A 12,964-nucleotide genomic window follows, 5' to 3' on the forward strand; every position below is an offset into this window, starting at 1 on the left:
AATTACAATTGTCAATAATTCAAATGAAAACAATTCAAATTCAGATTGTTTTGGCATATTATTAGCTCCATACAGGTTCAGTCTGACAAACATGAAACTTGGTAACAGTCTGTAGTCTACAAGACGTGCAGATTATTTCACTACTTTATTATTATTATTATTATTATTATTATTATTATTATTATTATTATTATTATTATTATGTCAATGTCACAAGAACCCGAATCCGCGTTTCAAACACGTTTGTCTCGTTCGGCGCGCCGTAGTGTTGTTGTTGAAAAGTGTCATGGTGGCGTTCACCACTAAGAATGTGCATTTTATCAACAGAAGACCTTTTGAATCCCTTTGAATTGGCTGGTCTGGTTTGTTTGGGACTGTCGGACACCACACACCGCTCACAGCATACATTTTCAGCGGTCGTTTAATAACTGTCGCGTGAATGATCAGCAACCGTGAGTTTTCCACATTATCATGTGTGACCCGCAGCGCGATGAGGAACTGCGGCCGGTCCCGAAAGAGAGAGCCGTGCTGGAGAGTTTCTTCACTCAGCTCGGAATGTTCTGGTTCGACAGGGCGAAGGATTATGTGGAAAAGGAGAAGGACGCCAGTAAGAGCGCAGGGGTCATTTGGGGGTCTCTGCTGGCCGCTCTCGCGCACCTGGCGGCCGCAGAGAAAGCCTACCATAACATGACTTTCCTCGGCCAGAAACTAGGTATCAGACAAGCGTTTACTGTACTGTTCTGTTCTGTAAGGGCAAAATGGGTACATGATTACAATATGAAAAAGCCAAAATTATTAAAGTTACAAAAAACACTACTATAACATTACTTTCCTCGAACAGAAACTAGATATCAGAGAAGCTTTTACTGTGCTTTTATATGATTATAATCTTAAAAGCCCAAATTATAAAAGTTATGAAAATATAAATATAAGTTATGAGTCATAAATAGATCTAATTTTATTTGTAAAATAATTGAGAATTAATTATTGGGGTAAAGTTCTAAATAATATTAATAATATTGTTCTAAAAATCATATTTGCAGCTAATGTCTATTACGGTACAACATTGTTCACACACACAGTCAGTTAAATAGTGTTAGTGTTGTTTTGAGGTCATACTTGCATGCAATTTAAGACTGAATATTCAAAGTAGCGTGGTAAACAATATAAGGACAGTGTCACAAGTTGTCAAGTTGTGTTCATAACAGTACATGATTACTGTTTTAGCCTTTTTAAATTGTGCTTTACTATTTTATTTAACGCCAAAGTCAGAATGTGCAAATACAAAACAATCTTTTCCATCAATAAGTGCAATGAACAGATAAAGTAACAAAACATTGGCATGAAATTGTGGGATATTATTATATTTAGATAGATATACTAAGACATAATTAAGAAATAAAATGTCTGAAATTATAATAAATGAAAATGCCTAAAGTTATGAGTAAAAATTATGAGAAAGCCTACCATAACACGACTTTCCTTGGACAGAGACTAGGTATCAAAGAAGCGTTTACTGTACCGTTCTGTAAGGAAAAAATAGGTATATGATTATATGAAAAGCCAAAATTCTAAAATAAGTTATGAAAACATACAAGTTACGAGATAGGGTCATGTTAATTAGATTTTAAAAATGAAGAAATAAATATTAGGGTAAAGTTGTTTTATATCCAATATAGAATAATCAAATTAGATTAAATCAAAGTGAAACATTAAAACAGTTGACATTAATAGTGTCACAATTATGACAATTATGAAATGTTGTAACGAAAATCACTGTACTGTTCTGTAAGGGGAAAAATGTAATAATTATAATGTGAAAAGCCATAATTATTAAATAAAAGTTATGAGAAAGACTACCATTAGTTTCCTCAAACAGAAACTGTAAGGCAAAAATGGTAATATGATTTTAATATAGAAAAGCCAAATTTATAAAATAAGTTATGAAAAAATGTATAAAAGTTATAAGATACGTTATGAGTCATAATAATTGGATTTTAAAAATGTGGAAATTAAATATTAGTGTAAATTTGGTTTATGTCCGATGTTGATTTATCAGATTATATTAAATCAAAATGAAAAATTAAAACTGTTGATTTTGACAATTATGACAGTACTAATTATGAGATATAAAAGAACAAACAAATTATCATAAAGGTTATAACAAAATTACGTTTACTGCACCATTCTGTAAGGAAAACAATGGTAATACGATTATAATATGAAAAAGCCAAAATGATTAAATAAGAGTTATTTAAAAATAAACAAGTTATGAGATACGGAGTCATAATAGATTTTTAAAAATGTAGAAATTAAATCAACAGATATCAAAGTAGGCTAACATAAAAGTTGGCATGAATTGTGAGATATTATTACATTTAAACTGACATACTAAGATGTAATTATGAAATAAAATGCATCAAATCAAAATGCCTACTTATATATAAGATGTGCTTACATAAAAAAAAAATTATACAAATTAAATTATTATATAGTAAACAACGATAAGGTATGAATTATCAAATTAGATATTAAAAAAATCTATGAGACTAACCAATTTACTAACCAATTTACATTTAAAGGTAAAAAAATATGACAGTCCTACTTAAGATTTAAAAAGCGAATAATAAAAATTAACAAAATTATTACTTTTCATAATTTTAACTGTAATAATAAAAAGGAATAACTGTCATTGACTAATTTTATATTTTGATGCTATTATGCATGATTCTATAACAGTTTGTCATGATTACGACTTACAATTAAATTTCCATATATTTAAAAACAAACTTGATATCTAATTTCCAATTACTTTTTTTATAATACATTATGGCAGGGGTCTCAGACTGCACATGCCCCTTTGAAAGTCTCTGCGCTACAGTTACAACGGACCTCATATCGTTTGTCAGTCACTGAAATGGCCCCCCCACCAGTTTGAGTTTGAGACCCCTGCATTATGGTATTACACCACAATGATGATTTCTTATAATTGCCATAACTTTGTTATAGATGCATTTTTCTTCAAGATTTGACCAAAGATAACACAGATTAAATTCTGAGTATGACTTCTTTTTATCTTATTATTGGCACTAATTTGATGTAAATAATTATGATTAACCAAAGCGTTTTGAAGACTATGAATGTAGTACAAAAGCTTAAAATGACCTTTTTAATTATGTCATCTTCCAATGAAATATCACAATCATATACCAGAGTAATACCATGCTTTTACCACATTTGTATGTAGAATAAATTATAATATTACTGTAACACGTATTCCATGCTAATGTGGCTTTGAATATCCTCCAAACGAGTAATTTTAACTAAATATTAACTAAATTAATATGACATAAGTATAATTTAATTTATAAATTTATAATTTATAATTTAAGTATAATTTACTACAGAAGGCACCATGTGGCCATACATAATGCATCTCCATCTGTAAGTTCAGTCAGTGATTGGCCAAATACCAGAGACCAAACACTGAACTGTATTTCTGATCATTACTAATATCTCTGTGTCACGCAGGTGGTCAGTCATTTTTCAGCCGTAAAGACTCCATCAGGACCATCTACACGTCTCTGCACAACGAGCTGAAGAAGGTGGTATCCATGGGCCGCCACGCACCCGGAGGATCCACTCCCAACCTGGAGGAGCTGCTGCCGCACCTGTCCGAGCAGCTGTGCCACTTCACGCAGGCCCGCATGGAGATCGCAGACTTCTACGAGAAGATGCACACTCTGGGCAGCCAGAAGACGGTCAACTCAGAGGAGCTGGTGGGCGCGCTGGACAGCATCCTGCAGAAATACAGCTCCAGGTGAGAGACCGCCTGTTGACCTGCTGCAAGAAAGATTAGTAAACTATTAAGAAACTATGGGATTGTGAAGATCTTATGGTGTGTTTTGGGAGTGTCTCAGTTGTTGTCCTGTATTAATTATACCACCAGAGGGAGCTTTGGCTTACCTTGTTTGAATTCATTGTCATTTATGTACACACTTATTAATATTATTTTATATGCACGTTTATGTAAGGTAATATATCTATCGACAAGAGATATTTCAAGATTATTTCAGATTTATCTGAAGTAAATTAATACAGTATGACAGTACTGGTATAGTATAGAACCATTAAGTAATATGAAATAAAAACTACAAGTGTATAAATATGTAATTCTTAAAAAATATTTAGCTGTGTTGTACTGAAGGATAGCATTTTTTATTGTTAGGCTTTGTTAACATTTACTAATAAATACAGACATAAAGGGTTTCTTGTTTTGAGGGGTTAACTGCCATATTATGTGCTGTTCTCAGCAGCCTGCAGCACTTCACTATACTGTGCACATAATATGGCAGTTAACCCCTCAAAAGAAGAAACCCTTTATGTCTGTATTTATTAGTAAATGTTAACAAAGCCTACAGTACATATTTATTTTTTTATAATTTTATATGCACATTTAGTTATAAGGTAATATATCTATCGACAAGTGATTTTTCAAGATTATTTCAGACTTATTTGAAGTAAATTAAAACAGTATATGAGTACAGGAATAGTATAACCATTAAATAAGATGAAATAAAAACTACTATATATATATATATATATATATATATATATATATATATATATATATATATATATATATATAAATAATACATAATTAGTAATATCTATCGACATGAGATTTTTCAAGACTGTTTCAGAATTATTTGAAGTAAATTAATACAGTATGAAAGCACTGGTATAGTATAACCATTAAATATGATGAAATAAAAACTACATATATATAAATATGTACTTTTTTTGAATATTTTGCAGTGTTGTACACATTTATTTATATAATTTTATATGCACATTTAGTTAAGACATTTTTCAAGATTATTTAGGGATAATTTGAAGTAAATTGATACAGTATAACATAGCACAGGTATGATATTAGAATTAAATAAGATGATATAAAATACACAACAATATAAAATATATGACAAAAAATACATATATATAAATATGTACTTTTTTGTGTATATTTACTAGTGTTGATATTTTTAGATATATAAATATGTTCATATTTTGATGATTGAATTAGTTTCAATTGGCATTTTGTTTGTTTTTTTGAGGCAAAAAATGGCATATCACAGTTTTCCTATCCTTGCATAAAAAAAATTCTAAAAGGTAATTGTTTATTTTATTACTGAGTAATATTAATTAATTGCATGTACTTACAGATCTGGAATGCGGATTAGGTTTAGAGTTAGTTGCATCTAATTAATCATAATTAATTGTATCTAGTTTAGTAACTACATGGAACGTGTAACAGTAGTAAGTACAAGGACACCTTAAAATAAAGTGTTAGCAGAAATGATTTGCACCTTAAAATAATAAGACAGCACTGTCAGAAATTCTAGTGTAGAAATTATACATGATAAATCAGCACATGAGCACCTGTTAAATGGCATCTGTTGTAGAGCTCACTCACGCGGACAGCTCAAGGTGAACTCTGCACTTCACTGAAGAGAGAGAGAGAGAGATACTAGACTTTTAAAAACAATTTAATATACACCATTTCTCAAAACATATCACTTCTCACAACAATTATACAAGAAAACAATTCACTAATTAATAAAAACAAGCAATTAAATGTGCACACTTCTTCCATCACTAAATCTACTCCAACAACCACTCCTTTTTGTATTTATAATATACAAATTCAATACCAACTCTAAGCTCTAAAGAGAGAGATATTTTCAAGACCTTTGTTGAAATTTTAAATATGATTAATTTATCAACACGGGACAGTAAAAAACATAGGATACAAAACAATGAGTGCTTGTTGAAGCCCTGCTGGGGTAAATATAAAGCATGACACCTAAAACCGCACTCAATAATCAGAGACCCATTTCTGTGGCTGTGACCAAGTGTGATTCAGGGTTCCCACTGTTTAATGGACACCAAATTCAAGGACTTTCAAGAACTTTTTAAATCAATTTTAAAATAAAGCATCATTGTAATTCACACCCATGAAAGTTCTTCCTGTATTTAACATTTCATTTTATATCCCTTAATATTTACATTAATGTCATGATGATGTTTTGAATGTGTGATTTTTAAAAATGTTGACTGCTTTAAAGTCACATTCAAAGAACTTTAATACAATTAATTGAGTTCAATCCTGGTAATATTCAAATGCAGTTTCTAACGTGTTGTTAAAAGAAGTGTTTTTGAAAGAAGCCCAGTACAATTGTTGAAATAACAGTATAAACTTTCAATTAAAGCATTTGTAATGACTTAGGTTTGCTTTTAAGGACTTTCCAGGCCTTGAATACATATTTCTGAAATTCAAGTTCTTTCAAAAAGCATGGGAACCCTAATGATTAAAAAAAATTTATCAAAATACTAATTACTAATATCATAATATCTATAAACTCTCTCTGTCTGTGTATATATATATATATATATATATATATATATATATATATATATATATATATATATATATATATATATATATATATATAGAAACTAATATCACTAATAGCAAAGTAAATGCTCCTTTGTAACCATGTACATCAACGTATATGAAGAAACGGCTATAACACACATGCACACACTTCTGCTTATGCAAAACCAATGGAAAAATCTAACAGAAAACAGGTTTTCATTATTGGAATGACTAAGTGACATAAGTGAACTGACTAATAATTCAGACCACCTTAATGCATTAATTTGAAGAGTTCAAATATATCTAAAGTAATACAGTATTGTATTTAACAAGCGCAGTCAAAATAAATTATAAATCAGCTCATTTATTGTGCTGAAAACACAAGAGTTTGCAAACAGTCAGTGCTCGAGGAATAAAATAACATTGACGGTCATTGTGTCATTGCTGAAGTAGAAGACAAGATCTCACAAATGTTATCAGATCAATTAAGATTCAGGCCGTGCCAGCAATGAGACATCAGAGCATGACCTTGAGTTTTTCTGCAATATTGATTATTTCCAAACAGGTTTCCTTAACACTCCTTACCTTCCATTGGCTGGCCAAACATTTATGTCCCACCCCAATCTCCCACCATTGGTTGCTGTGGTCACATGTCTTCAACTGCAACAGAAAGCATTGTTCCGTCAGCCATTTTTTTCCCCAAAGACGCTGACTTTTCTTTCTCTCTTTGTCATTTTCTCATGCTCCCTCTTTTTTTCTGGCTGCCAGCTAAGACATGTAATTAATGATCAGTCAGGGGTGAATAATTTTTCACGCTGCTGCTGAACGCTGGAGATGTAATGAGCTCTATGCCGCCCTGCAGTATTCATGACTTTCTCCAGTGCTAATGAGCAAAGAGAACAGGCTGGCGCAGCAAACAGGACGCACAGATTGCAGGATTACAGAGATGCTGACAATCCTCCACCATCTTACATTGTCTCCTTGATATAGAAATTCCATTTCATGTAGAGCAGAACTGCCATTTTTCTCTGCTATATATAATGCCATATGAAATACAGGAGTTTTTCAGCATGACTTTAGTTGAACTAGTTTTTATAACTATCGTTAAATAGTTTTTTTTTAATGACCAAGAATATCAGAAGCACATCTCTATTTAAAATGAAAACTATTTAATTTGACATTATTTATGTCTTTTTTGTGTGTGTGTGTGTGTGTGTGTGTGTGAAATGTCCTTGTAGTATTGAGGGATTTGGATGAAGTATTTTTTGGGTGTTGGACTTATTTAAGCCTCTTTCTTTAACCATAAAGCAAACAGTTCCCCTCGTTTAAAAAAAATAATAATAATAACAACATTGCCTAGGGCTGGGCGATATGGTGGCAAAAATCTCAATAATTATTTTCCATATTGAACGATAACGATATCTATTTTGACATAAGTTGTTAATGCTTCCAGATTTAAAAGAGTAATGATTGAGTAATGATTGATTGAGTACAATGATTGAAGCCACAAAAATTAGAGGGTCTATTAAACGGCGTAACATTTTTTCGTCCGATAAATTATCGGTGGCCGAAAATTTGGTACATCTCTAATATTTTAATATTAGATATCGATAAATCAAATTTTGATAAATTTATAAATTTCAATCAATTTTCAATTGCCGTTGTTGCACATTTCTGCTGTGTGATGGGCTCTTAGATCATTATAAAGTAAAAAAAGTCCAGTGCTTATCATTATGTTATTGACATAAATGATCAGGATTCAATATAATATCATTTATCGGCCCAGCCCTAACATTGCCACAGATTTGACCCATTCAATACGATTATAAAATAAAAATAAAAATGTACATGATTAAAACAAACGAGAAAAATACAACAACTACTGTAATGTGACATTTAGTACAAATGATCATAATTATTATAATTAAATAATATCTAATATCTACACAAATCTTTAAAATATCAGAACTATTTAAAATATCATATTTGTGTCACACTAACAACATTAGATCAGTTCCTGTTGTGTGGGTGGATCTCAATCTTCTCTCTAGCTCCCAAAGTCGTGAATCAGTAGGTCGTGTACATGAGTCCGGGCTTTGCTAATGGATGTATTAAACATTGGGACACTGATGCTGACATGAGAACACCCTTGTTGTATAATATCACAACAATTTATGAACACCAGTAAAACTGACATTTTTCACAATATTATAATATATATGTCTATACATTTCAACTATTAGTCAACTATAAATATTTGCTGGATTGTTCTGTACCTGTCTATGTTCATTCATGGTCAAATATGAATGAATTAGTTTTTTTTTTTTTTAATTACATATTGCTTGGTAATTTGTTTAAAATGATTCAAGTTTTGTATTTCAGCATGTCTGCTAAGGCAACCTAGTGAGCATCAGTGCTCCCTAATTTTCACAGAGCAAAGATTTCTGGTTATTTTTTATACGATTATAGTTTATACGATTATATATTTATACTCTAGTAATGGAGTGAATGCAACAGAAATATGGCCCAATGGCAAAATGTAGTTCTTGGGCACTTTATGTACCACCTAAGCCAGGGGTTCTCAAACTCAGTCCTGGAGGGCTGGTGTCCTGCAGATTTTAGCTCCAACTTGCCTAAACACACCTGCATAGATGTTTCCAGAAAGCCTTGTTACAGCTTGATTAACTAGCCCAGAGGTGTCTGATTGGGGTTGGAGCTAAAATCTGCTGGACACCGAGACTGAGAACCCCTGATCTAAGTAAAGGACATAAGAACTTCACCTTCTGATCATTTTGCCCCTTTCAGATTCCACCATCCAATCCTGAGCCGCCTAGAGAGCAGCTTCCAGGTGGAGGTGGATGTGTTGACGCAGCTGCTGCGATGCCAAGCCCAGATCTCTGAATGGCATTTTCTCCCATCCCTGCTAAATCTACACGGCGCCCATTCCAAGCTTCAGGCTTGGGGTCAAGTGTTTGAACGACAGCGGGAAACCAGGAAACACCTCTTTGGAGGCCAATCCCAGAAGGCCGTGCAGCCACCACACCTCTTCCTGTGGCTGCAGCGGCTTGAAGCGACGCTCCTAGCAAAGTTTAGCTTCTACTTCCATGAGGCACTCAGCCGGCAAACTTTGCAGTCCGAAATGAAAACTCTAACGGCTCGAACCTCCCTCGACTACTTCGGAAAGATCTCTGCCTTCATTCGCAAGTACGACGCTTCGAATGTCTCCCTAGTCTTCGATAACCGTGGCTCCGAGAGCTTCCAGGGCCACGGATACCACCATCCGCAATCGTACCGTGAAGCTCCCAAAGGTGTAGACCAGTTTCCGGCTGTCGTGTCACTTCCTGGAGGAGAACGACCCGTTACGCATTGGCCCAATGTTATCATGATCATGAGCGATCGCTCCACCGAGCTCAACACGCTGGATAAGGTGGTCCACTTTTACGACGATAAAGTCCAGAGCACGTATTTCTTGGCTCGTCCCGAACCACACTTCACCATCGTGGTGATTTTCGACGGGAGGAAGTCCGAGAGAGAATCTCACATCGTGGCTTTCCTGCAGGAGCTGATAGGATCCTTGAGGAACTCCAAACCCTTTACTACACTCAAACCAGGATCCAAAGGCTGAGCTTCTTCGCGTTAACAATTTCCAACGAAATATAGTTTGTTTTAAAATGACATTGACCTTGATATTGGTTGACGTTGTTCTTTTATTCACTGTGTTGTCGTTTTATTTTGGAATGACTACTGAAGTGGTCCAAAAGCTTTCAAAACACTTTCAGACCAAAGATCACAGCTGTGAATTTCTCTCTTTTTTTAATTGCACACAAATTGGTTCTTTCAGCTTGTGTTCGATCTTAGCAGTTGGACTCAGCTTTGTTGAATATGAAAGGGACCCATTGCAAATAATTATAATTTTCTTACTTATTTTAATAACCGAGTTCTTGGTTTTAATATTCTGGCTTTTACGTTGTGTATATGTTCACTTCTGAAATAAAGCTTGCAGTTGAGTAACGTTCAATAAAACGCATTGACTTTATCATTTTATTTCAGATATTTACATTGCATTCAGGCTCAAAGTTTGGAGTCAGTACAATTGTTTCATAAGTTTTCTAAAATTTACTTGATCAAAGTATTGTGAAATATTAAAACAATCCAAAATAACTTTTATTTTAAAAGGGAATTAATTCATTTAAATTTTTTAAGCCCCGCCCATTAGTGATGATTTCTTCCTCATTAGCATAGTACATTAGTCTTGTTTATTTCATCTGCCACTATGCTGGCACATAGGCATTTGTGGCTCCGCCCTCTTTTGAAAAGCGCACAATCTCATTTGAATTAAAAGCAACAGTCGCCAAAACGTCACAATTAGGATGAAAGAGTAAAAGGAGCAGTTAGAATACATTATTTGTGGGGCATTTTGAGCTGAGATTTCACATACTTTATCTTATATTGAAGGGGACCTATTATGCCCCTTTTTACATTTTGTTGTAATTTGATCCTATGATTTAAAGCTGAATTTATACGATCATTACTCCAGGCTTCAATGTCATATGATCCTTCAGAAATCATTTTAATATGCTGATTTGAGGCTCATTATAAGCAAAAAATTCACTTTAAAACACAGGTGTCAAACTCAGTTAATGGAAATCTACAGCTCTACACAGTTTTGCTCCAACCCTAATTAAAGACACCTGATCAAACTATTTGGCTGTGTCTGAAATCGCATACTTCCATACTATATAGTATGCTAAAATCAGTATGCAAGCCGAGTACTATGTCCGAATTCTTAGCATTCGAAAAACAGTAAGCGAGAAGTACCCGGACGACCTACTACTTCCGGCGAGATTCTGAAGTGCGCATCCGATGTACGCTATCCTATCCCATGGTGCACAGTGAGTGAATTCATGAATAGGAGTGAAGCGACTCAACTGATGCAGGTAGGTCACTTGATCATGACAAAATGGCGGATGTAGTATGTCCGAGTTCCACTAATACTACTCTCATTCATACTGTATAGAACATACTTTTTTTTTGTTAACTTCCCAGGTTCTGCAGGTTGCAATGGCCCAAATTTTGCTTGCCAATCTTAAGCCAATTGTAATGGTTTGTTTTGGTTTAATTTGGAATTTCCCCAACCAGTGCAGAGCCCGGTGGACCAGAGTAAGTGCTCCAACCTGGCCCCACCTGGTCCCGAATGTACTTTTCTAATGGCCGAGTAGTAGGGCTGAGTTTCACACCCCCTCTTTAAAAGATGTAGATTAACCTTTTCTTCAACTAAGAATGACTGAATATTAAAATATCTCTGACCTTCAAGGTAATTTAATGCATGATTTCAGTGCTTTCTCAAATATAAATACTACACAAGGATTTGGTTGTTTTAATCATTTTCTTGTCATGGTTCACCGCAGCTCAATAAAATGGTAAGGTTTCAGCCTGTACATATGAGAGCGAATGTCTGTACTGAAGGACAGCAGAGAGGTGTACCATCTAGCATTTGAAAAATGGATGAAGATTAATATAAATCAAAACATTAAACATTCATAGCTTTATACCCATGACATAAGGTCCTATCTGTACCTTTAAAACCACAGTGGGGTCAAAGTCTGACAATAGAAAGTCTGGAGAGATATTTCAAATTCAGCAATAAGACACTATTCATATAAGTACAATCAAACAATAAACTCAATAGCATAACGTTGATGCAATAAAAGCAAGTGTGGACAAACCAAACACTAAATTATTAATCTCGAGTTTCATTTCAATTCAACATTTGAAAGAAGAAATGGTATTAAATCGTAATAATGCAAATGACCAATTTTACTTGGACTTTTGGGCCCTACTGTACATGTAAACTATTATTTTACCTCCATTTTACTGTCAGCCATGTTGAGGTGCATGATAGGAGATGATTCCTTGCTTAAAGTTGGAAACTGTAACCTCCTCTGTGACCCAAAAAGCATCCTCGAATCTTCCTATTTACAGCATGCCTGAAATCAGAGCATTCGTTTTATTGTTAAAATCATTTGTATTATATAGAAAAGAAGTCTAGTGGGGAAAAATATGTTTTTATACACAAGTGCAATCATGTGGAACAAATTACCAAAATCCATCAAGGAAATAAAAGATTTAAGGAGGTTCAAAAAAGTAATCAAAAGATGGTTGTTTGATGAGGATAATTAGTTTGCATGGTGGACGAGGATGTTTTTATTTTATATGTTACCGGATTGTGTATAGGGTTGTAGCTGGAAGGCAACTTGCTGCGTGGGACGTATGTTGGATAGGTTGATGGTGCGTTCCGCTGTGGCGATCCCTGATTGATGGAGGGACTAAGCCGAAAAGAAAAATTCATGAATGAAGGAATGTATTTGTGAATTATTTTGTTCCCGTTTTAAAATGTATGAGGTACTGTCTGTTTTATGCATCATCGGTATTTTGGAGCCATACTTTGTTTTATTTAACAACGAGGACCACAATGGAAACAAGCCCAGGGCTTTATTGTGTTTTTATCCTCGACAGTTTTTATTT

General features: G+C 33.8%; 1 protein-coding gene across 1 annotated transcript; it reads left to right on the forward strand.

The window, feature by feature from the left end:
• Window positions 1-263: 263 nt before the first annotated feature.
• On the forward strand, window positions 264-10,450 carry kics2 (KICSTOR subunit 2). Its single transcript, XM_056455981.1, has 3 exons — window positions 264-712; window positions 3,532-3,820; window positions 9,245-10,450. Exons 1-3 carry the CDS (start codon window positions 472-474, stop codon window positions 10,062-10,064), a joined length of 1,350 nt encoding a protein of 449 aa, XP_056311956.1. The 5' UTR covers window positions 264-471; the 3' UTR covers window positions 10,065-10,450.
• The last annotated feature ends 2,514 nt before the right edge of the window (window positions 10,451-12,964 follow it).

Source organism: Danio aesculapii, chromosome 4 (genome assembly GCF_903798145.1).
Source record: "Danio aesculapii chromosome 4, fDanAes4.1, whole genome shotgun sequence".
Taxonomy (NCBI): domain Eukaryota; kingdom Metazoa; phylum Chordata; class Actinopteri; order Cypriniformes; family Danionidae; genus Danio; species Danio aesculapii.